The sequence below is a fragment of the Poecilia reticulata genome, chromosome 12 (genome assembly GCF_904066995.2).
Source record: "Poecilia reticulata chromosome 12, P_reticulata-male-v2, whole genome shotgun sequence".
NCBI lineage: Eukaryota > Metazoa > Chordata > Actinopteri > Cyprinodontiformes > Poeciliidae > Poecilia > Poecilia reticulata.
Window position 1 is genome coordinate 8,559,629 of NC_088841.1, and position 22,929 is coordinate 8,582,557.

General features: G+C 40.0%; 1 protein-coding gene across 6 annotated transcripts in view; it reads left to right on the top strand.

Annotated features, from left to right (window-relative positions):
- Nucleotides 1-22,929, top strand: part of dab2ipb (DAB2 interacting protein b) — a 170,645-nt gene that overhangs the window by 78,488 nt on the left and 69,228 nt on the right. For 4 of the 6 annotated variants that reach the window (XM_008423607.3, XM_008423610.3, XM_008423611.3 and 1 more), the window contains 2 exons: nucleotides 2,932-3,050; nucleotides 10,692-10,810. In XM_008423607.3, the coding sequence (XP_008421829.2) occupies nucleotides 2,932-3,050; nucleotides 10,692-10,810 (238 nt within the window). The remainder of the gene's footprint in view (nucleotides 1-2,931; nucleotides 3,051-10,691; nucleotides 10,811-22,929) is intronic. The other 2 variants (XM_008423606.3, XM_008423609.3) reach the window with 1 other exon arrangement.

The window sequence follows — 22,929 nt, forward strand, 5'->3', positions numbered from 1 at the left end:
AGGAATGCGACAGGAATGCAATCGCCTGTGAGCTGTGCGCCGTGACTGAAGATAAAGATGGATTTTGTTTTGATGGGGTTCACCCTCCTCAGCGCCTGACTTTGATTTCAGAGGAGACTTCGCAAAAAATGTAACATCCAAATCCGTTGTAATAAACTCTTAGGTAATTATTACCAACTCCTGAGTTTTTGTCGTGCTACATTAAGTCGTAAATGTCCTCTTTCCAACCTCTTACATCGTAAATTCAAATCCTCCGTACAGAGGCGGAACAAATTAAGATTATTCAGACGCCTCAGCATGCTAAATTAAAAAAAAAAAAGTAAATAAAAACAAATACTACAGAGTATCATCTCTCATTTTATCTGTATTTGCATTGAGAATAATGTATGGATTTGTACTTTGCCTGCTCTTTACCTGAAGTTAAAATTATCTGCTGCCTGGGAGACAGCAGATAATAGATAAATATACGTTTCTGGACTGAGAAATGTTTAATAAACTGATCTGCTTTCACCCAAGCCGTGGATCTGTGCAGCTCCTCCAGAGTTGCCAGGGCTCACTTAGCTGCTTCCTTGATTATTGCTCTCTCTGCCCGGCTTGTCAGTTTAAGTGGATGGGAATGCCCTGGTAGGTGCGGCCATGCCATGCCCACAAAAACACACTGAAAGTTGTGGTTGCTACATGACAGAACATGTTGCATTACAGCCGGGGTCCAGTTAAAGCGCTGCAACAGTAACGGCAGTTAAGAATCTACAAGATGACACATTTTCCTAACTGTCATTTTTATTTTGCCCTGTGATAAAATGGGGAATCCACAAAGATTTCAGCGGTTTCGTACCAACTCATAGCCGTGAATTTGTATGATCTTGGCAGGTGGCGTTACTGTAAGTCTGCAAGAAATAAACGAAAGCCAGCGTAACGCCTCCTAAAGCCAAAAGATTACGCCGTGCGTTTTAACGTGTCCGTGTGCGCGAGGATTTGTTATATAATAAGGATATATTAATAACACACTAACATGCCCTCCTCACACACTGCAACATTAATTCACTCTGTGTTTTCTGACTGCTCAAAACGTATTTGAAATGATGTAACGTCGCCTGATTGATGCTGTGGCCATGCGAGAAGACTTTAATGTGGACAGACTTTATCACCATATCAAAACTTGTGGCTGTGATTCTGCACTTTTATTTAGATGTATTTTAATACAAATTAAGCGAGGCAAACATTTGAAATATTGCGATGCTTGTGTGTGTTTTTTTTTCTTATTTTTTTCTTTCAGAAGGCAGCAGAGATAACTGAAATATGTGAAGACTTGCATGTTGGATGACTGTAACATTCCTCATTGGCATGTCCAGATCTGTAGCTTCCCTGCACACACATACACGCATGCACGCACCTACCTCCCCGTGTCTCCTGGACGCTCTCAGGACACATTCATAATGGTCAGACACCATGTTGTTGTTTTTATTTGAGCCTTTTTCCTATTTTTTTTATCTTTATTTTCTGAATATTTCCTTTTTCCTACATCTTGCTGACAGAACCGTTTCAGAAAGAGAATGTGTGACTAACAAACTGTAATATAGAAACACATGTTCGTCCAGATGGTTTGGAAAAGTTTTTGCAAAAAACTGGAAAGTATCATGTCCAACTATTTGATACTAAAACTGTACACTTTTTTTTTATTTTTTTTTTACTTTTGTTGTACAAAGACATGTACAACATAAGTTGGACTGCAGAAATGAAATCAGACAGCCAAACAAACAATACCATAAAAGTTACCTTGTGAAGCGTTGCCAACTCTCTTTTCAATACCCAGGTGCGTAACGCTCAGGCTTCTGGCTACATCTGTCTGCTCGGGTCGCAGCTCGACACCCTCTTCGAATTTTTGTATACTTTTTCCTCACTGTTTGTTGTTTATTTCTTTTTGTCTGGCAATGGCAATTCTTCAGATAGTCCTGAACGGAGGATGTCACATCAGTGGGGAGTTTGAAGAGCAAAAATCCTCTCAAGCCAACAAAAGGACAAGCTCTTTGCAGAGTTTCCGCACAACCTTAAGAACTCTTCCTTTTCACTTTTATTTTGTGGTGCTTTTAGAGCTTTTTCCACAATATTCAGACAGAAAATGGACAGAGAACCAGAGAAAGAGAAGGGGGGGGTAAAACATGCAGCACAGGTTCCAGAGTTAGGCATCAAATCGCAGATGGCTACATGCTGTAGTTCGGACCAATAAATCCATACATTGTTAGGCTGTGCTGTAACTACATGACCCATGATGCACGGCAGCAGTGTTCAACTACGGTTCATTCTTCTGGAAAAAGTACAAAATCTATTATGCAATTATGTATATTCCTCTCAGTAAATGATTTCTTATGCATACCTGAATGCATGTTGTCCTCTTGAGTGGATATCAAATAAATATTTGATCATGCCTCATAAAAATGTTAATTCATGCATTAGAATGTTCTACAAACGTTTAGGAAAAAAAATTAATTCTGTTTGATATTAAAATACTTCGATTGAAATGACCGAATCTTTCTTTGTGACTGAAGATGGAAGCTGAAGCTTAAAAACTTGTATATTTACTGAACTTGTTGTTTCTTTTTCCTAATTAGTTTACGCAACAATATCAAAGCCACTTCAATCTTTAAATACAAAATTAAAAAAAAGAATAGCATGTAGTTGGATTAATGCTAGGATTATGAAAGCTTTATTACACTTAAAACTAAAATGCTGCTTTTAAATACATAAATGAATCCACTGTGTCTTTAAAAGATTTGCTGTAGTTTGCTAATTGCCATCTTTTCCTTTTCAGATGTTTTTCACAGAAATCAAAGAAGTCATTAAAATGTACTTTCAAAGAAATTGAGCCAGCTTTAAAAATTGTTAAGGATAAAAAAATAAAAAAATAAATAAAAACCTTCTTTGTGTCTTCAGAGTCTCCTCCGGAGAGGACGGGACGCCGCCGCAGCATGCCAGGCTCCTCGGACAAGAACGCCACCGCCATGGAAACCACCTCCACCGCCGCCACCCCTTTCAGAGTCACCGTGAGTACTGTGAGTGCTGCTTTTTTTAAAATCTACCAACCGTCCTCTCTCTGTCTCTCTGTTACCTGTTAGATTTTTTTTATCTCATAGATTGATATTTTAGAAGGCCGTTTTAATGTCCAGATGAACTCGAATCAAAAGTCTTTCGAACTATGACATCACAGCACACATTTGGTTTGCCTCCATCACTCAGGCCTCTATTGTTGTTGGGTTTTTTTTTTCAGCCTACATGATAAGCTTTATTTAAGCTCAGTCACTTAAGTTCCCACACAGATTCCCATTTCCACTGTCAAACATAAATAGAGTGCACTCTTTTTATTTTCCCCCTCTCTTGCTTTTTCTTTTTTTTTGTCCATCAGCCCGCTGTAACGCTCTGTCATGTTTAATTCAATAGATAAACAGCCACTTAATGAAGCAAAAAATTCTGCCATGAGTCATCAATTTAAAGATAATTAGCAATTAGCATCGCATATTTCAATTAATATTTAACAAGTGGGGAGATGGCAACCCGGAGGTGAAGTGTAAACCGCTCAAAGTCAGGCCAGCGGAGCGACGACGTTTGTTTCTCATAAACATGTAAACTCCATGTCACCTCCTTAGTTTACACAGGATAAATGAATACAGGAATGGACTAAATTGGCAGCCAAAAGATATGACGGTATCCATTACAACAGGAAAAAAAGCAAGTGTTTTAAAGGCTTTTTTGGAAGTTGTTATGGACTATAATTGATGTGGACTCCTTCTTAATAGAACATGCAGCAGCTTTGCCACTTGTGTTACATTTTGTCTCAGTCCTTTCTGGATCTTATTGATCCCCTGTAGAGAGACATGCGAGCAGAGTCTTTGTTTGATCTTGATTTCAACAGGAATTAACGAGCGCTTATGAAAAGAAACAAAGAACTGCAGGCTTGTAAGAGAGGTAAAGGGTCAGATGGAAGGGCTGACTTATTGATTAGCTGCCTCTGAAGCGGCTTCCTGGGCTTCTCAGGGAAAGGAAAGTTGGAAGCGATCTGCTGCACAGTCACCCTCAGTCACATGACCTCTTGACCCCAAGCCGTGAGCCTAATATTGATGAGCTTAAACAACTGATTCCTGCCCAAAGTTAACATAATTCTCTTGAAGATGGTTCAACTTTTCCTGTGTGCTCCTTTCCCATATGCTTCCCCCTAGTGGTATGTAGCGGTATTGCATCAGCAATCAAACCATGACACTTTCAGGTGTCGTCCACATACAACTCTGGAAAAAAATAAATAGGAGGCCACTTAATATGATCAGTTTCTCTGATTTTACTTTTTATAGGTATATGTTTGAGTAAAATTTTGTATTTATTTGCAGAAAATGACAAATGGTCAAAACAATGAAAAAGATGTAGTTCTTTCAGACCTCAAATAATGCAAAGAAAACAAATTGATATTCATTTTGAAACAACAATACTAATGTTTAACTCATGAAGAGTTTATAAATCAATATTTGGTGGAATAACCAGGAGGTTTCCAATGGGATTCGGTGCAGAGGATTCTTTTTTTTTTTTTCCAGAGCTGTAGGTCATGGTTAGTAAGGATGTTGAGTGAATGGCCACTGTTCCTCGTCATTCCTCTTTATTCCAGAAACAAACTTTCACACTCTGACAACAAGAGTTATAATGATCTCTAAAGCACTCCTTCTAAGGCCTCGAGCTAAATCCGTCAAAATCTTTTTCTGTCTTGCGTTTGGAGGGACTGGGTTTCGTATCTGCAAACACACACGCTCACGCACACACACACACACACACACACACACGCACGCACGCACATACACACACGCACGCCTCTATTGTTCTCGAATACTCTTATTTCATCAGAACCGTAAACCACAAAAATTGAAATCTTTTCAAAGTGTCTGTTAAAAGCAGATAAAGAGTTAAAATAGAAGTTACAGTTTCTTTTGCTTCACTTATCCTGGGTGACTGAACTGATTCTCCTTCTACCTCCCGTTTTCTCTCCAATAAATAGCAGAAAGGTCTAATTGGGAAGGTACGTCCTCTGGTTTTATCCATTTATGCTAAAGGAGAATACAAGATGTGACAGTAGAAGCAAAGAAAACCTCGCTGATTGTCCCGGCTCTGATTCTATCAGGCCGCATTAAGGGCGGCCGGGAACCAGCGAGCCGAGGGAATAGAATTAACTGGTTGCAAAGCATTTGCTTTAATTTCATGACAAAAACGAGGCCCCGCAATAAAGCCCAGCTGAACTCCTTTAAGTGCTGATTTAATGAACTCGGACAGCCTGAGATTGCAATCAAGCTTTTGGGGTGGGTTGTAACATCCGCATACACACGCACACACACACACAAACCCGCACACACACGCAACACACACACTTGCACAGTCTAGAGGTTAAGCTGCAAACAAGATAGGGCAGTAAAATATTGATACAATATTTCTGGAGCCCGTCAGATTCCCTGTTTAGGAGTGAGCGCAATAAGAAAAGACAGACAGGCTGTTGAGAAGCAGGTGCCCCTCCGTGCGGTATGCTCATGTTGAATTGGTTTATGACATCCCACCCTGCCTCTTTGCTGTCAGCCGCCGAAATGTGGAATAAGTAAACAGCTTGTTGAGATTCACATAAGCATGGGAAACAGTAACCTCAAGTCTAGTTTTTTTTATTTGCAAATTGACAGGTGCACAATACACTTTTTATTCCTCATTGTCTTCCTTTTTATTTTTTATTTTTGGTTACATTTATCTCCTCCCGGCTGCCAGTCATACTCGACGTTACTCTATATAGCAACAGCGATTGTAGCATGTAATGGTGTTTGCACTTCCTATTACTCCACTTCTCTTATATTGTGACTTAGACCCAACTTAGAGTGTAATATAACATAAGACAGAGTCGGAGGAATTCAGCATTCATTGTGCAAAGTTAGTTTTGTTCTCCTCAGTCTGCATTATTGTGTGAAGGGTACTTTTGTTTTATGTTTTTTTTTACAGGTTTGTTTGTTAGACTGAAGTCCTTTTCAAACAAACAAACAAACAAACAAACAAACAAACAAACAAAAAAGTCAAATAATGCTTGAAACACCCCAGATCATTGACACACACAAACCCATAAAATCAAAGCCTGGGCCAGTTAAGCGACTGCATATGAACCAGTGTGGTACTTGCTACCTTGAACAGATTTTTGGGGTTTGTGAAGCCGTGCTACATGTAGAATGCCGAGTCTAGCTGGGTTCTTCTTTTTGTTTTATGTTTGCTGTTGTTTTCTGTTATGTGTCCCAGGGTGCACGGTGTGATAGGCGTCTTATTCAGAAAAAGAGCAATAACAGGCCGCGTCAGAGTGAAGCCCAAAACTATACTTTGCCCCATTTGACCATCCTTTGTTTCACTTTGCTCTGCTACCAATTCCACGCTCTGCTGAGCTCCTATCCGCCGCCAACATTGTCACTCGTCTGCTGTACTTTTCTCCCGGCTTTCCTCGTCGCTTAGTTTCGTTCTGTTGCTTCTTCTGCTGACTTGTGCTCTGCCACCTCCACGTTGTGCTCAAATTATTTCATTTATCCTCCTGCTGCTTGTCACCCCTCACTGTCAGTCATTTTTCTCTCCATTTGTTTTGTTTTTGGGTTGACTTCAGGTCCCTTCTTGTCCCTGCTTCTCCTTCCTAATTAATTTTGTTTTTTTTAATGTTTTTTTTTGTATGTTTTGATTTGAATTATGCTGAATTTGTTTAAAAAAAGAAGTCAAGTTGGCCACAGCTGTCCGCACTCTGCTTCATATCTCTGATTTGTCTTTCATTAATGCCCCTCTCTGTGCTTGAATTGGGAGTTTTATTCATCACCTCGCCGCGTGAGGATGCAAAAAGAAGCAACGTTTTAATTTGTGAACCGCAAACATGCCGACGACAGCAGGCTAACGCGCTCTCCGGGGACTGCGGGGAAGGAGCACGGAATCGCTTTGCCTTTCGAGAAGTTCGGAAGCAGTGATATGCGGAAATGAGAAAAAGGTGTTTGGGCGTTATTAAATTTTCATCTGCTCTGTCTTCCGTGTCAAACAGTCAAACTCAGTGGGTCTTAATCTCGTCATGGTTATGGAGGAGCCGATGCGGTGCGGGGTGGTTGATAGATTCCTTCTTGTTTCAGTAGGACTCCTCTGTTTCTTTGTTTAGATAGACGATCCTACTAATCAAACCACATGCCCACACTCCTAAAGAAAAAATAAATATATATTGATGTCACAAGACAGAGTAAATGTTCCACTTAAGCTGCTATATTTAGCTCTACTCATGTAATGACTCAGTCCCAGTCATTCATCTGACAGTCCAACAGAATTGGCAGCAACACCAGTAACCCAGTTTACTTCCCACATCTTTGGCTGATAGAAGTCTGGATTTATTTAAGAATTACATGCATGCAATTTCTTGTTTTGTTTCTATTTTTCTTTTTTTTGTTGTCTTTTGTCCGAGTTTTGAGTATGAAAAAGCAAAAGCAATCCTGATCCCAGAGGGTTCAGTGGGATTATTTAATTTCTCTTATGAAGACAAAAGTGAAAGTTCAGCTGTAATCAGAGATCATCATAGTCCTGCTGTCACAATGTTGATCTCCACTCATATGTGACCGTATTTCACATTGTTCTAAATCACTGACCTGTGGGTGTTTCCTATAATAGTCCCCCATATGTATAGTGAATGTGCATTGGGATGAAGAGTGTGAAAGTCATTGTGTGTTATTGCATCTTCGCTGGTTTTTTTTTTTTCATTTCCCACACTTAATGAGCCTACATATGTATATTAATAGTCATATAATAGTAGTTATGTTACTATGTGATTCTCTAGGGGGGAATCACTATTATGCAGTGATTAATGGTCATCTCAATGGGATTTATTATCATGCAATACATTTTGTGATTTAATAAGTTGGATTAGGTTATGGCTTTCTTTTGAATTGTAAAATAATCATGGTATTTGTAGATGATCCTCAGAATAATAATAATAAAAAAACAGAGTAAAATCATTGCTAATTGCACATTTTCTTATAAACGAGACAAAAAAGAAAAAAAAGCAGCGTAATGGTGGCTGAGACTCCTGTGTTCATGAACTTGTTTGGTTATTATTGTCCGTGTAGCTCAGCGTTACATCTATAAGGTACCAGCTGAGTTCAGATGTCAACTCAAGGCATTAAAAACGAGCATCATAAACATGTCTAGCTCAATCAGCCTATATCGAACTCAGATCTATGCAGTTCATTCCACTGCAATACAACCAAAACCCAATTCTATGCAAATTCTAATACAACACAAATAAAGCAGCAATGGCTCGACTCCTGCTGTTTGGCTGCCGAACCTTTCCTGTGTAAAAACCGCAAATGATGCAACACTAGTTCTGTTGCTAATAGACATGCTACAGCTTTAGGTGAAGGTATTTTTCCAAAGATGGAAAATGTGGTTCATATTCTGTTGTGTGTTACAGTTCTCCTTGGCATAGAGTTGGTCTAAACTGAAACCTCTTTCTGATTTAAAACTGCAATCCTTAGGAATACTCGATTCTCAGATTATTAGAAGCTATCTGAAAGTTTTGGACAAGCTCCCACAGAGTCGCATCTGAAGTTGCTGAGTAAGCGGAGTACTTCTGTGGCGGCAAATTGAACTTAATGCAGGGTTGACGCCGTGCTTCCTTTGCACTGTTTGCTCCGGTCTTGTTTCTCCACGATCCTCCTCATTTAAAACAAGTTATTATTTCAGCTCCCTGTCGTAGCCACTGCTTTATTATTCATGCACTGCAGCTTTGGACAGGAACTTACATCAACAGCAAAAATATAATACTGTGAATATCGGTTTATTTGTTCGCCGTAATCCTGCCTTACCCAAAAAGAAAATAGAAAAAATCTTTTCCTTTAAAATTACCAAATAATTAGGAATCGCAGCACTTTGTGTTGGTACACAGCGATGATACACACACTCATTATTGGCGTGAAGCTCAGGTTACTGGCATGAGAGTGTCCTTTGTTTTCAGGCCAGAGTGCCTCCTGATGACAGGTGTTGTTCATCGGGATGCTGAGGTTTGCTCTGTGATCAGCTGCCAAGCTGTGAGGAAGTCGCTCTCCAATTATTCCCAGTCCATCGAAGCCTGGGGAGACCTATTCATACTGTAGGTGGTAATTGTTACACAAGTGTGCTAATGGCCCGAACGGGGCGGAGGGAGGTCTCTTTCACTGGGCAATTTGCCCATCACAGTCATGTGGACGGGCGACGCATATGAGGACAACGGAAGGTTAAAGCACTTTAGGTAATGCATGTCTGTTAGGGTATGTGATGCTTTTTTTCCCCAACTTAGTCTGACTGAAATGTCAACCTGGTGTTCTGCTTTGTGGAACAAACCACTGCAAAAGGTCTTTGCAAAAGCTTTTTATCGAGACACGAAACTCTTACATATTTGAGATTTTTGTAGCCTCACAGCTAATGGTTTCTGCAACGTGGTCTTCATGAGGGAAACTGAAAAAGCCCACCTGTGATTAAAACATTAGTGGACAGACGGCCTTGTGAAGAGCAAACACACCGGGCAGGTCGGAGGTCAAGTTGTGGAGAAGTTGTAGAAATGCTTTACGTTAGCAGAGGCACACAGGGAAGCTAAGCACAAAGCAACTCTTAACTAAAATCTCTAAGAATGCAAAGTCAGAAACCTGACATTAAATCCAATTCTTTTCAGATTCTTATTTCATTTGTTGTATAATTTAGATCATTCTATGTTATTTCCCTTTCACTTCACTCATATGTCGTCTTGAAATGCACATGACAAAATGTGATGCGTGTTCAATGGGTACAAATACTTTTGCAAGGGTCTTCGTAAAATACTTGAGAGCATGGGTTTAAAATCATTATCTTTGCGTGTTTGACGTGGTCACCTTACAAAACAAAGAACACTCCACATGCCAGGAAATTGGACCTGAAAGAACATTCTTTCAGCTCATAAGAACCCAAAGATGAGCAGTTTGGTTGCAGTGAAGAAGGACTTGAGATGTCCAAGAATCTCCAGTAAAGCGCCAGGTCTCCCACTGAGGAGTGCACTTCAAAATCCTGTTGGCTGCAGCCCAAAGCTTGACGAGTATGGGTAACGGCGGAGCTGAGTGCGTCCGAATGCACAGTGTGGATGAAACGTTTTGTGCAAATAAAAAAAGAAAGAAAGAAAAAAAAAGGCAAAAGTCGTGGCATTTCTACATCACTCATTTCAATCACTTGATAGTTGCCATAGAGATTGCCAGGGTTGAAATGCAAATGTGAGAAGAAATACGCATACTAAATTTCCTTCCACTTCACCCAGACAAGCTTAGAACCGATTAACTGGTTTTTTTTTGGTTTCTTTTACCTGAACTGACATAATTTGCTGTAATTCCACCCCAGTTCTATCTCCGCTCCACTCTGAGCTCGGCTTTTATCTAGCAGAGTTAAATCTGGGGCTCTGAATGTTCGGGTCGTATTCTCTGATCTCTGACGTGAGCCACATTTATTCATTTCCCCACATTTATTCATTTCCCTTCAGCTATCAATGATGCCTCGCCTCACAGATTTTAAAATGCTGAGCATACATGTTTGTTGTATTCATATTTTACTGTCGTGCCGTCACGTTCAACCACATCTCCGACACTTCGGTGACGCTGTAATTGTCGACTGTCTTCCTCCTTCAGGGCTTTCTGAGTCGACGGCTGAAGGGCTCCATAAAACGCACCAAGAGTCAACCAAAGCTTGACCGGAACTCCAGCTTCAGACACATCCTTCCCGGCTTCAGGAGCGTGGACAATGACAGGTGAGGTCTTGTTCCTTCTAGAAGCTTCTGTAAATCCTCGCTTGTTCTTGCATATGCACATGGTTCCTACATCGTTTTGGGGATGCATGAGCTTTGTACTTCATGATGATCGACTAATTTAAAGACAGTAGCGGAGGGCTAGACTCTCGGATGTCGGCGTCAAACGGCTTTGCTTTGCCTTTGGGAACATTCAAACACATTGCAGAAACAGAACATTTACTCAGCAATTGCAGGTATTTTAGGAACGGCTGTCGTCCCAAAATAGCTACGCCGGGGTTTGGATGATTGAGTAAACTTGTGTCACGCTGTCACATTAAAGAGAAGAGCTATTTAAAAAAACAAAACAAAAAAAAAAGAGGTTGTCATGGCAAACTGTTGGAAATACTCTGCATGTTCTAATGAATAAACAATGCAATAGCATAATCTTTCAAGATGTCAAGTGTGAGCTCTACAGACGACCGGCTAATTACATCAAGTTAATGATTCTGCAATTCCTTCCTGTTACTGTCCTATTCCGTGGACAATAAGATGTGTCTATAAAAGATTCAAACATATAGTTTATCTGTAGATTTCATCCACTTAGTGCAGTATACACTACCAGTGGCATCAAACCAGCCACACATCATTTAATGTCTTTCCAGTTTGTATGCATGTATGTTTAATTTTGGTATTTTCTAGATAAGAAAACATCCACAAAACAGTAGTAATAGAAACAGTTGCATTTTCATGTTTTACATTCAGTTAAGAATAAAAAACAAAACAAAACAAAAAAAGAGGATTGTTTTTTTGGGGGGGAATTTTTTTGGAACTGATCCTTTCCGTTGATCCCTCTGCCTCTAGAGCTGCCGTTTAATAGCCTTTTGCCTCTGGCTGTGTTTACTGGCAGCAGATGCTAACCTTTGCTAATTTTTGCAGGTGTTCAGCTGCTTGGCTAACATTTCCCTCTCTCTCCCACTGTGCATAATGAGGCAAAAAAAAGCCAAATTCTAGTCCAAGCAATCGCTGCCCTGTAATCACACTTCCTGCTCACTCTTTTTGAGGGTCTCTTTCTCATGCTTGCCTTCCTTCCTTCCTTCTTCCTTCTCTGGGAAAAAGCCAAGGTGTCCGTATGCGGGGTTTAATTAAAGAAAGCGCCGTGTTTGAAGGAGCCGTTCTATGGCGTTCCATTTCAAAACTTAGAGATGAGTTACCGCCTCGCTTCCCACTTTTAATGAGGCATTAACGTCACTGTCAGACTATCACAAGGGAACACTAGCCACTGTTAAGTGTGGAACACAGTGGGCTTTTTCTGTCCTTTGGGCTTTTTCTGTCCTTCAGTCGGACCGAATGAGCTCACCTCATTTGCTTTTTCTGCCCACTGTCTTTTCCCATCCTCCTCACCAATTCTTGCTTGTTTGTGTTTTTTCTTTCTTTCTTTTTTTTTGCCGTTCTGTTTCTGGTCTGATGTTTTGGACTCATCAACCTTCTGTTTCAACCATCGTTTTTTTCCCCCTCTCTCTATCGGTGAGTAAAGCATCCCAAACTATCAGCATTTATGCAGCTCTCTGATAAAGCACACAGAGAGGAAGGCAAACACCGGAGTGGAAATTGGAATGTCCTGGAGGTGTCTTATCTCTCCCAACACAGAACCGCCCACAATATGTACATGCACCTTAACCACAAAAAGCAAAAATTCATTATGATTGGTGTCCTTATAAACGAATGGTTTTGTGATGTAGAAAAAAAAGAAAAAAAACTGTAAAAAGCAAATTGCACGACGATTGGATAAATTTGTAGAAGATGCAGAGTTACAGAGAGCAGCGTGAGACCAGGCAGTGATACTCGCTGTCAGCCTGGGAGCAGCCACGCCGCAGGGCATCAAACACCGCAGAAGGTGACAGACTCTGGAAAAACCTGGAAACTCGGAGATGATGAGATACAGGAGGGGAAGGGAAAGCGAGTAGAGAAGGAATCTCTCATCGCGACGGTCTACACGTGTGCAAGTGCGCGGCCATGACTGTCAAGGATGCGTCACTTGTCCTTAAGCCGTGTAGCTGCAATCGTTTTACTTTAATTGTTTTGAAGGAAGCGGAGCACATGGCCTCGGGTGTCGACACACCAGACGTGATTTCGACTGCGTGTGGCATTTGCCGCAATGATATTCTGAGGCCAGGTAGCCTGAAGGAGGCTCAAAAGCTGGACACGCTGCGGAGGAGCAGCTGCACACTCAGAATGAAAAATTCATCTGTATTAATCAGGGCCTGGTCTCTCGGCAGGCGCACTTATCTGCAGCAAAACAAAGCAGCAACACAGGGAAAGAGCTCGCAAACACTAATTTTCTCACCCCGTTCATTTGGAGTGTTTGTAATCAGACAAATATAGGTCTATGAGATATAATCAGGAAGTTTTGAGGGCGGTTTGGTTAATTTTTTAATCTGCTCTAAAATTGTGCAAGATCAATTTTCTAAGTGTTTTTGGTGATAATTTGTGCATTTTTAAACATTTTTATTTTGATTATAGTATCCACTAAAATGATAAAAGTGAGTTTTTATGTGTGGACAGAACTTTTACCATCTTTGCAAATTATACAATAAGGATGTTGATGTTTATATGGTACTAATTACCTGAGGGCAATAGGCTCAAACATTTGTTATTTTATCGCCTTTGCTAATATTTCGTCTGAAGTTCTATAAAGCTGATGAGCAGTTACTGAAAGACATTTTCTTTCTTAAGAGTTGCGTTTCTATCCTCACTCTGAAGCCGTAATGGTTAGACAATATTCTCATAGCTTGTCCTGATAAGGGAGGGGCATTTTGTTTCTTTTTGTTTTTTTAAGATTTTTTTTTTGCTCTAGTGGTCTTTATTTGATAGTTAATTGATAGGAAACTGGGTAATGAGAGAAAGGGGAGACATGCAGCAAAGGTCACCAGGGCAAAGGTCACCAGGGCCGGGAATCGAACCTGCGACAGCTGTGTCGAGGACTGAGGCCTCCATATGTGGGTTGTGCTTAACCCCTGCGCCCCCACAGCACATCCAATTTTGTTTCATTTTTTAACTGAAGATAATAACCACTTGGTTTCATCACTTCATTGCATGGGTAGCAGCTCTGCCTCCTCAATGTAAGCCAAGTCATCTCTGCCAAAGATCACACTAACCACTGTAGCGCGGTTGGGAAACCTTTTTTATGGTGTTGAGCTCGGTTGCGGTGGTGGTCTAGTACACAGCCCTGTGGTACACCAATGCTGACGCCCTCATCGTCTGGGTTGTATCGGACAGAAGCTTCAGACTCCAGTGGCATCCGAACGGTGAGTGCAGTCTATTAGCCTGGAAACCAGTCTATTTGGATGAATGAAAGGCTGAGGTAGAATCCCTGCAAGGCAGCCTTGTGTATCGAACCCTCTGCTTCAGGTGGACAGGTTGGTAACTCTGCTAGCACGCTGATGTTTGTCCGAAGTAGGTGGCAGGTGTGCAATGACCTTATGCACATGTGTTGACATGATTGCCTTTGACAGAAGAACAACTAATTCAACTAGACAATCTATTGTGTTATGTCGCAGCTAAACACTGTATTTAAAGGTTATATGGTCAGCTTGAGGGAATCCGATAGCAGCAGACAGGACACGGGCAGAAACTCAAATGGCACTGTTCAACTTTTGCCCTCAACTTGTTCAGACTGATTAAGATTCCCTTTATGAATGCAAAGAGGTTTTCCTAGACGTTTGCAGTTATAAAATATTATCTTTGGATGGTGCACTAGTGGAGGTTACTGTGTCCGTGTCGATCTTGCTCCCTCCATCTGAGTAATCCTCCTTACTGGATTTGATGCAGCATAAAGGATTGCTGGTTTACAGCAGCATTGTCCCTGGCCTGGACATTGCAGTGTTGCTATCAGTAGACAAAAGGTGGAATTGATCCTTAGGCTTTCCACAAAGTACAAGCAGCATTGTTGTAAGTCATAAATATTAAATGGGAACTCTTGCTCTCATTTTTCTGATGCTTCCCTCTCCATTCCATCATGCACCGTATCGCTTATTGCTATGCAAGGTAATTAGGCATAGTTTGATCTCATAATTGGAGACTGAGAGATCTCACTCGGCGTGTGTTTTGTGTGTTCTGGTAACAGCGGCAGGTCCTCGGAAATGACTTGTGGAAAGAATGCTGCAGTAAAAAGGAAGCCCTTTTTTTTGTAATGGACACCAGGTCTGGATGTTCAAAGACAGCAACAGGATCAGATTTATTTGATCACCTATGTAAGAGCAGTATCTCTTTATGACCAGCTGTATTTTTACTGTTGTTTGAAAAAAAAAACCCCAAAAAACAACCAAAGAACAACAAAAAAATCTGGGTGGTAAGATGGATGATGGAGGGTGATGGTAGAGATCTGTACATTAAACCAACTAGTAGTGACACCTAGAAAAGGATGATATGTCCTGCTGGTATTATAGAATTAATTAAAAATGTCATGATATCACGGGAAGTTGATTCAAAAACTAAAAACAAAAATGTTTAGCATTCGCTGTTTTTATTTAAAAAATAACAGATATTTTCACTCCTGATTAAATTTAACACATAATAGTACATCAAGTTTTTAGTGGTTTTAAAGTGTTGGTAGCTTATATTCTAACTAGTTAGCCAGCTGAACCTTACTATATCCATTAAAATGCAATGTTGGTGTCCCAGTGTGCAGTATATTATGTGATGGTGACCAATCCAGAGTGAACCACCTTTCAGCTGCTGACCACTGGAGAAGGGCACCAGCCACTTGTGGATGCAGTAATTTTAACAAGCAGTGCGTTTGAGAACCATCATTGAAACCATAGAGTAATTTGCAGCGTTCATTTTGAATGCTTTGCAGTCTGAAAAATGAAAGATCACTTCTAATTAATATTTATCTGGCTTTTTTATTTTTATTTTTAAGGCTTTAGAGTCGTTTAAATAAAACTTGAGTTGTGAAATAGAATGATTTTTTTATTGTTTAATAGTGAAATTCACCAAGATATTTCCACAAATTCATTCACAGACTGGAGAAGGAATATGCGCAAATGGCTTCCTTGTTGACGTAGGTTTGTTTTTTTGTTTTTTTTGTAGGGACATCATTAAAACCTCTTGAACTTTTTCACATCTTTGCAGATTACATTTCCACACCTCGCCATATTTTTTTAGGGCTTTCATGTGACAAAAAGATGGTTTTCAAAAATAATAATAATACTAATAATTAAAAGATCTGAAAGGTTGCTCCTTGTTCTTCCTGGGAAAGTAACTCCATATCTGTCAGATTAGATGGAAAGTCATTTTAATAAATGAGCATGCTTTGAAAGTTTCAGAGTTGCCTCATCTGAATCAGAATTCCCCCAAATGGATTTTAGGGGGCTTAACACGAATGGATGCCAAATGATTACAGGTTGTTATTGTTAAAAAAAAGAAAGAACTCTTACCTCCTGAATTAATTACGTCTCTGTTTTGTTGGTGGTATGAGATAAAGTCAAGGGGCAGGAATGTTTTTTTGCAAGGCACTGAATAAAAAAAAAAAAAGAAGCAATTTTACTATTCCTGCGCCTGTATAATGACTTGCAGAGTAAGTATTTACTGTTTCTTGTGACAAAAAATAATCAATATTTTTATGACTTGTATTTTGTAAAGATGGAGTCCTTTAGTAAAATATTCAACGACAGGCACTTTTGTTCAACCTCCAGTTAAAGATGTGAATCATACAAGAACATAATCAGATAAGTAAGCCGTCTGTGATGAATTCGGTTTATGTTTGCATGTTCACGCCATGCATCAAAACAACATGGTTTAGAATAATAGACTTCAGCTCGAAAAGCATTAATATGAATTTTGAGGGTTGGGTGATTGCTTCTTCCCCCCTATTTCAGCTTTCTGTGGACTGGATGCCGTGTGGTAGTGTGACTGTGGAAGTAATAAAAAGAGAGAGAATGATGGAAAGAGCGCAGCAGTGAGGAAAAGACACATCCATCCATAAATCCAATAAAGTGATGACATTTAGAGTTATTAGATTCTGTAAACATTCCCCAGGTGGTCCCACAACAATATCCCACCTCTTTTGCTCCTTTTTCCCCGTCCTTTCCTCCGTTCTCTTCGGTTCCCCGTATGCATCCCGATCAGTCATATCATTATGACCATTCACTTAGTGTATGATCAAGTGTAAGACGGAGGCGCACCTTGCATGTTTTTTTTTTTCTTTTCAGAAAACCATGCGTCTCTTTTTACTTCCAATTTAAAATTATGCTGCCTTGTGTCTCTTATTTGCAGCACATCTCAATTAAATAATTTTTGGTTGCGCTATTGGAAAATGTAAAGATGTTATGATCATTTTGCAATGCACTGTATTATCTGTAGTTTTTGGGATCATGCCCCCCGTCATCAATTTGTGGATTATTTAGTGTTTGCTTTTGATCATTTCCTTCATAATCCTCACCAGTAAATAAAGATCAAATCCGGAAATGATCCAGGAAAGCAAAAAAAAAAAAAAAACAACACCAAATGTCAGCAATCAGATGCTCAGTTTTCACCACATCAGTAAAAAACAAAAGCCAAAAAAACAAAAATACATCAGCGTTTTCATTAGGTTTATTGCTGCGGCATAATTAGAGATGGCGATAGTACTTCTTCCTCCTTTCTCTTTTTGGCGCCGTGCCCCTGTTGCCGTCTCATTTGCCATGCATCGGCATGATTTTGTGCCGATGAAACGCGGCTCTCGGGGTAATAATGGGTTTCACGGAGCAGATTTTTACCTAACACTGTGCGTTATTAGCCTCTATCCCACACAGACCCAAATGATGAACTCATCAGCATCCTCTCAGGCTCTAATGCCTCTAATTTGGGGATGATTATAATATCATTATTTCTCTCTGTTGGAGATTGTTTGGAGATGAGATTAATTTTTAGTGCAATGTTTTACGGAAGTTCCTCTGGAGACCTCGGTGCTTTTTGAAGCGATGGATATGTCATGTTTTTTCTTTGCTGCAGAGCTCTGCATTTTTAATTGCACTAGCGTCCTTAAGCGTTTTGTACAACTTTTTTTCTTTTTCAAAGTTATTTTTATTGGTATTGTAGGTGAATGTTTATGCTTCAGAACATTCCACACAATCTCTTGATCAGTGAATTATAGAATCAACAAATGGACAGAGTCAGGAAAAGCACAACAGCACAGGTGGAAAAGCCTTGACATAAATAAATGTATTATTGCAGTAGCAGAACCTTACAATGCAACAGTTGGATTAACCGTAGCTTAAATTTGAGTACATTTATTTAAGTAGAGTGAAAAAAACTCACCTTAGTATCTAATTGCTCTTTTTAACAGTATCCCCAGTTTCAGATTTAGTCAATTTATAATTTACATTTTAAGTTGCTGTGTGCCTAATAAGCCTTTACTAGTGTGTCTATAGTAAAAGCAATAAAAAAAATAAAGTTTTTTTTTTTTTGGAGACATCCAAGCACACATTAGCCATTTATTTGCTTTAGCAGTAGGTGAATTTATGAAGGTCCCGCTCTAAAGTTGTGATTTTTTTCTGTCTTGTCCTGCTTTTCAGGCCACTTTAGAAACAAAGGGCCACTCTTGTTCTATGGAAACATTCATCCTCTGTGAACATTAGCATTTCCGTGATGTCAGCACAGTGCACTATGTCTTAGTATCGCTAAACTGTGTCACAGAACCAAAACAAAGAGTCAGCTTGAAATAAAAGAACTAAACTCCTACAGGGTATAAAAATCCCTTTGGAAATGTTTGCAGACTTAAGAAGCCCCTCAAAATATACAAACATTTTATTTTGCTTCTTTTAGGACTTTTGCAAAGACGTTGAGCCTTTAGCCTGTTCTTTCTTTCTTTGGAGCAACTGGAGCATAACCTTGATAAAATAATATGCACTGTTCTTTGCTTTCCTCTTGGTGCCGTCGAGATGGAAGACCACCGACCCACCCACCACATTCAGCGGCCATCAGTCAGGTGCTTCCCACCGATCTGAGTCGTATTCTCACTTTGTTCACAGCGAGTTATTTTAAATGTGATTCACATCAATGGTTAGAGCAAATGGGCTTTACAATAAAAAGTATAAAGTGTTTGTTGAAGTCAAACAGATCTTATTTAACCCTAAGTGTGATTGTGATACTTTAGTCGAACCGAACATTGTATTGGCATGTTCCTGTAGAGCAGTGATCCCCAAACTACGGCCCACGGGCCGGATCCGGCCCGCCTCCACATTTGGTCCGGCCCCCTGAACAATACCAGTGAGCATTCAGATTTTTTTTAATATACTGTATTCTCCGGACTATAAGCCGCTTATATGTGGATTTTTGTTCAACCACCAGGGGGCTCTTTAGCAGGAAGTGAATCATTGGAAGTCAAAATTAGAAATAAAAGAAAAAAGTGCCCATTAAAACGGAATTAGGTTTTAATAGGGAATTGAAATTTGAGAAGGTTGTTGATCAGTTAAATAGCATTGAGGGGAAAAATAAGATTTTTTTTTTTAAATAATACTGGGATCATTATGAGAATTTGAGCCATATATATTAGGATCCAGTAGATGCCAGTAGTGCAACAATAATGGATGCAAGCTGCTGTTGAAATCTAAAGAAGAAGAAGCAGAAGAAGAAGAAGAAGGCGCCCATTTTCATTTAGCACATGTGCTGATCCTTCGTGTCTGCTACTAGCATGTATGCTTTTACTCTTACAGTTACCGTTCGGAAACTACCGTAATCAGTTCAGTTAAATATAATCTTGGCAACTTTTTCTTTTTCAACCCTAATAAATGTGATATTTAATTGACCTGTTATGACTCAAATTTTGGGTGTCCTCTGCTGCTGCTGCATCGTTGTGGAAAATCTGGAGTGGCAGAGATATCTGCGGCTTATATGTGTATGTTTACTGTTTTTTTGTTGCTTTTTTAAACTTTGAGGTTGTGGCTTACAGTCCGGTGTGGCTCATAGTTCGGAAAATACAGACTATAATCCTTCCTGGATTTTTTCTGTGAATAACCCACAGAGGGTTATTTGATTGTGCTTTCTGTTACAAACTGACTCCGGCCCCCCACCAGAGAAGGGAAATGTTATGTGGCCCTCACAGGAAAACGTTTGGGGAACCCTGCTGTAGAGTGTCGCAGTTTATCACCACTATGATCTTTTTAACAAATCACATGATTTGCAACACAGTGACCCCCGAGGCTATAGCTTGTAGGGCTGGCACCTGCACAGCTGGTGAGGTCTTTTGGGTTTGTTGATGTTTAACCCTCGTAGGGCTTCTGTGAGCCGGAGCCAAGCGTGCCAAGGGGGTCTTCGCTCTTTCAGTCCCTCCATGGGTAATGAGCTATAATGGATAGGACCAGGAGCGTGATGAGAATACAGAGGGCCCCATCAAAGCAGCGCTCTGCGCATCCTTTAAAAGAAAAAAAAGAAGACTGCTCAGTAGGCATGCAGCACACTCATTTAGTCATTAATCCAACCCTAAACTGGTCAAAGGCTCTTTAGATGGCTGTTATAAGGAGATATTACTAATAGTAGAAGGTGCAGAAGCTCATTATCCACAGCTGACTATAACACCCTCTGAGAAAAGGGGGCACACAGAGGTGGAATCGTAATGTCTTTTGGAAGTGTATTTTCCTCAGGATTCTATAATACAGCAAGTTCAACCACATACGCGTATGTGCTACGGGAGTTAATTGGGAACTCTTCTACATCTTTTTGTGAAACTTTTTGTGAAACTGTTTGAAACTGTATGCACTGATAAAAGTTGACTTCTTTTATCCGTTGACAATACTGCGAATGGAGTTGGAGAGAATGCATCCAAGTGATTCTGTGACATTGGTATTACACTATGGTGATGAAAGGTATGGTTCGGATTGGTTTGCATTTTAGTTTTTTTTTTTCTAGAAATCAATAAAATGAAGGAAGGCTAATAGCCTGGAAAAGGGATTCCTCGTTTCAGCAGTTTCAAATAACTCAAGCTGAAAATGTTCATATCTACTCTCTATAACAGCATGTAAAATATTTACATCTACACCAGAGATCATTGAACTTCCTGCTTATTTTATTTTATTTTTTTTATCAACCAAATGACATCTGAGTCGGAATGCAAACTTATCTTGGTAGATGATGTCTGCTGTATCGATTCATCTGATCAGCTGGTCATGAGTCTGTCAAAAAGATAAACAGAACATTAACTTCATACATGTGAATCAGTCACTGAAGTCAGACACTAACTACAAATCAGAGCTAGCAGCAACCCTGATGTTAGTAGGCCACTCGATATAAAAAAAAAATGTGTTGACCTATGTTAACTATTTATTAGCACCTCTGATAGTTTTAATCTTTTTAAACCAATGGCTGGTATATTTCTATTTCCATTTGTGTTTTTGCAGATAAACTTGAAATGTAAATGTGACAAAAGTCAAGCACCTGCAGAATCCAGACTAGAGTAGAACGCCCAACAGGGGCGTGATGTCAGTCCCAGATCTGAGCTTTCACTTCAGAGACAAATCGGACCGAGCCTGGAAAAGCACAGCAACTTACTGTCCGTGATGCCATTGCAAAAATAATAGCCAGTCTCAATCCTCAACATCCGCAGCCTACTCAGAAGTGTGAAAATGTCAGCAGGCTTTGCCACAGTAATCCCACATAGAAACACTGGACTCTGGCTGGCAAAAAAAAAAAAACAACAAAAAAAAAACAGCTGTAAACTGTCTCTTACAAAGCTGTAAGAGATTAATGTTAGCTAGTATTATCCATCAAACAATTAAATAACTTTTCCCCCCAGTTTGAATTGTTTTAGAATAGCTTAAAGCAGCTAAAAACAATGATCCGTCTGTCCGGCCATTATTCTTTCTTCCCTGTTGCACAAACTCAGAGCTGTGTGACATCTATCTTCAACAGGTAAAGTAACTATTGCCGACAATAACCTCACATAACCTCTCTTCAAAAATTGCAAGCCCTTTAAAGGGCCCACTGGATTGCCATGGTGATAAGCTTAATGCATTTTTCCTAGAGTCGTCTTTGTGAAAAACCCTTACCTTCCATTTTACTCAATTTTGTTATGTCCTGCTGAACCTTCTTTTCAGTCACCCACACAGACTTTTATTCCAATTTAAAAAGCTTATGCAGTCTTTTAGCCTTTCTTAGTCAGCCTTATAGGAGGCGTAGAAATAGCTTCACATTCACAATGGAAGTGGTAATAGAGTCATTAATATTATTGATTATGACTGACAGGATGTTTAACTAAAGTTTTCTTTTGCCTACATGAGTTATAAATGTGTATGTGAACGTGGAAACCTCACCTAAAGATTTTATTGTTAAGTCTGGCTGAGAGAATGAAGCAGAGGTTCGACTCTGCCAGCCACCATCTTCCAATTCATTAAGTTCAGAGGAAAAACTCAGGCCTGAAAATCACTTTTCCAGCTCCAGCAGTATGGTCAGTAACATTCCTGCTTCTATTTGAGAGTGGGTGATAGCCCAACACCGACTTTGGTTGCTAAATTGAGCTTCACGGCCAAACTGGCTCTCAATCAGCGAGTACTTTTACGTTTTATAGGGACCGATCCCAGTTGCTTCTGGCTTGAAGCTTTTAAAACAATCCTCCCTGTGACTCTCCATGCTGTTTAAAGATTAGCACGGCAGACCAAAGCCGTGAAAGGAAGGTAAAAGAGTTATATCTTCTTATAAACTTGCACCCAATGCTGGTATACATGTTTCCTTTATTGCTCACCTCCCACTGTGTGTCTTCCAAACATTACTTCATTGAGGTCAAACTGTAAGAGTGATGTCAGACGTCTTGCATGTTTTAAATGTGCCCCTGCTCCAACGCAGCTAATTCAAATGTCTACATTAGCTTGTCTGCATACTGTTTAGTCCTTATATGGAGCGGTATTCAGTGCCTAAATTAAAGCTATTGCACACCCAGCGGTCCTTACATCATTTCCGCAGCCAGCTACTGATCTTATGACAGGCCGGCACTGGTAGATGAGTAACGACCACACCAACATTAGCATGGATAGGCTAGCAACTAGCATGCTTAGACTACAACATTCTGACATGCTTAGATGCGACAACGCCTGCGACACACGATTTTTTTCTCCAAAGGAAACTTTATCTAGAAAAATGGTTAGCATACAGTTTGGCCTATCAGGATAGCA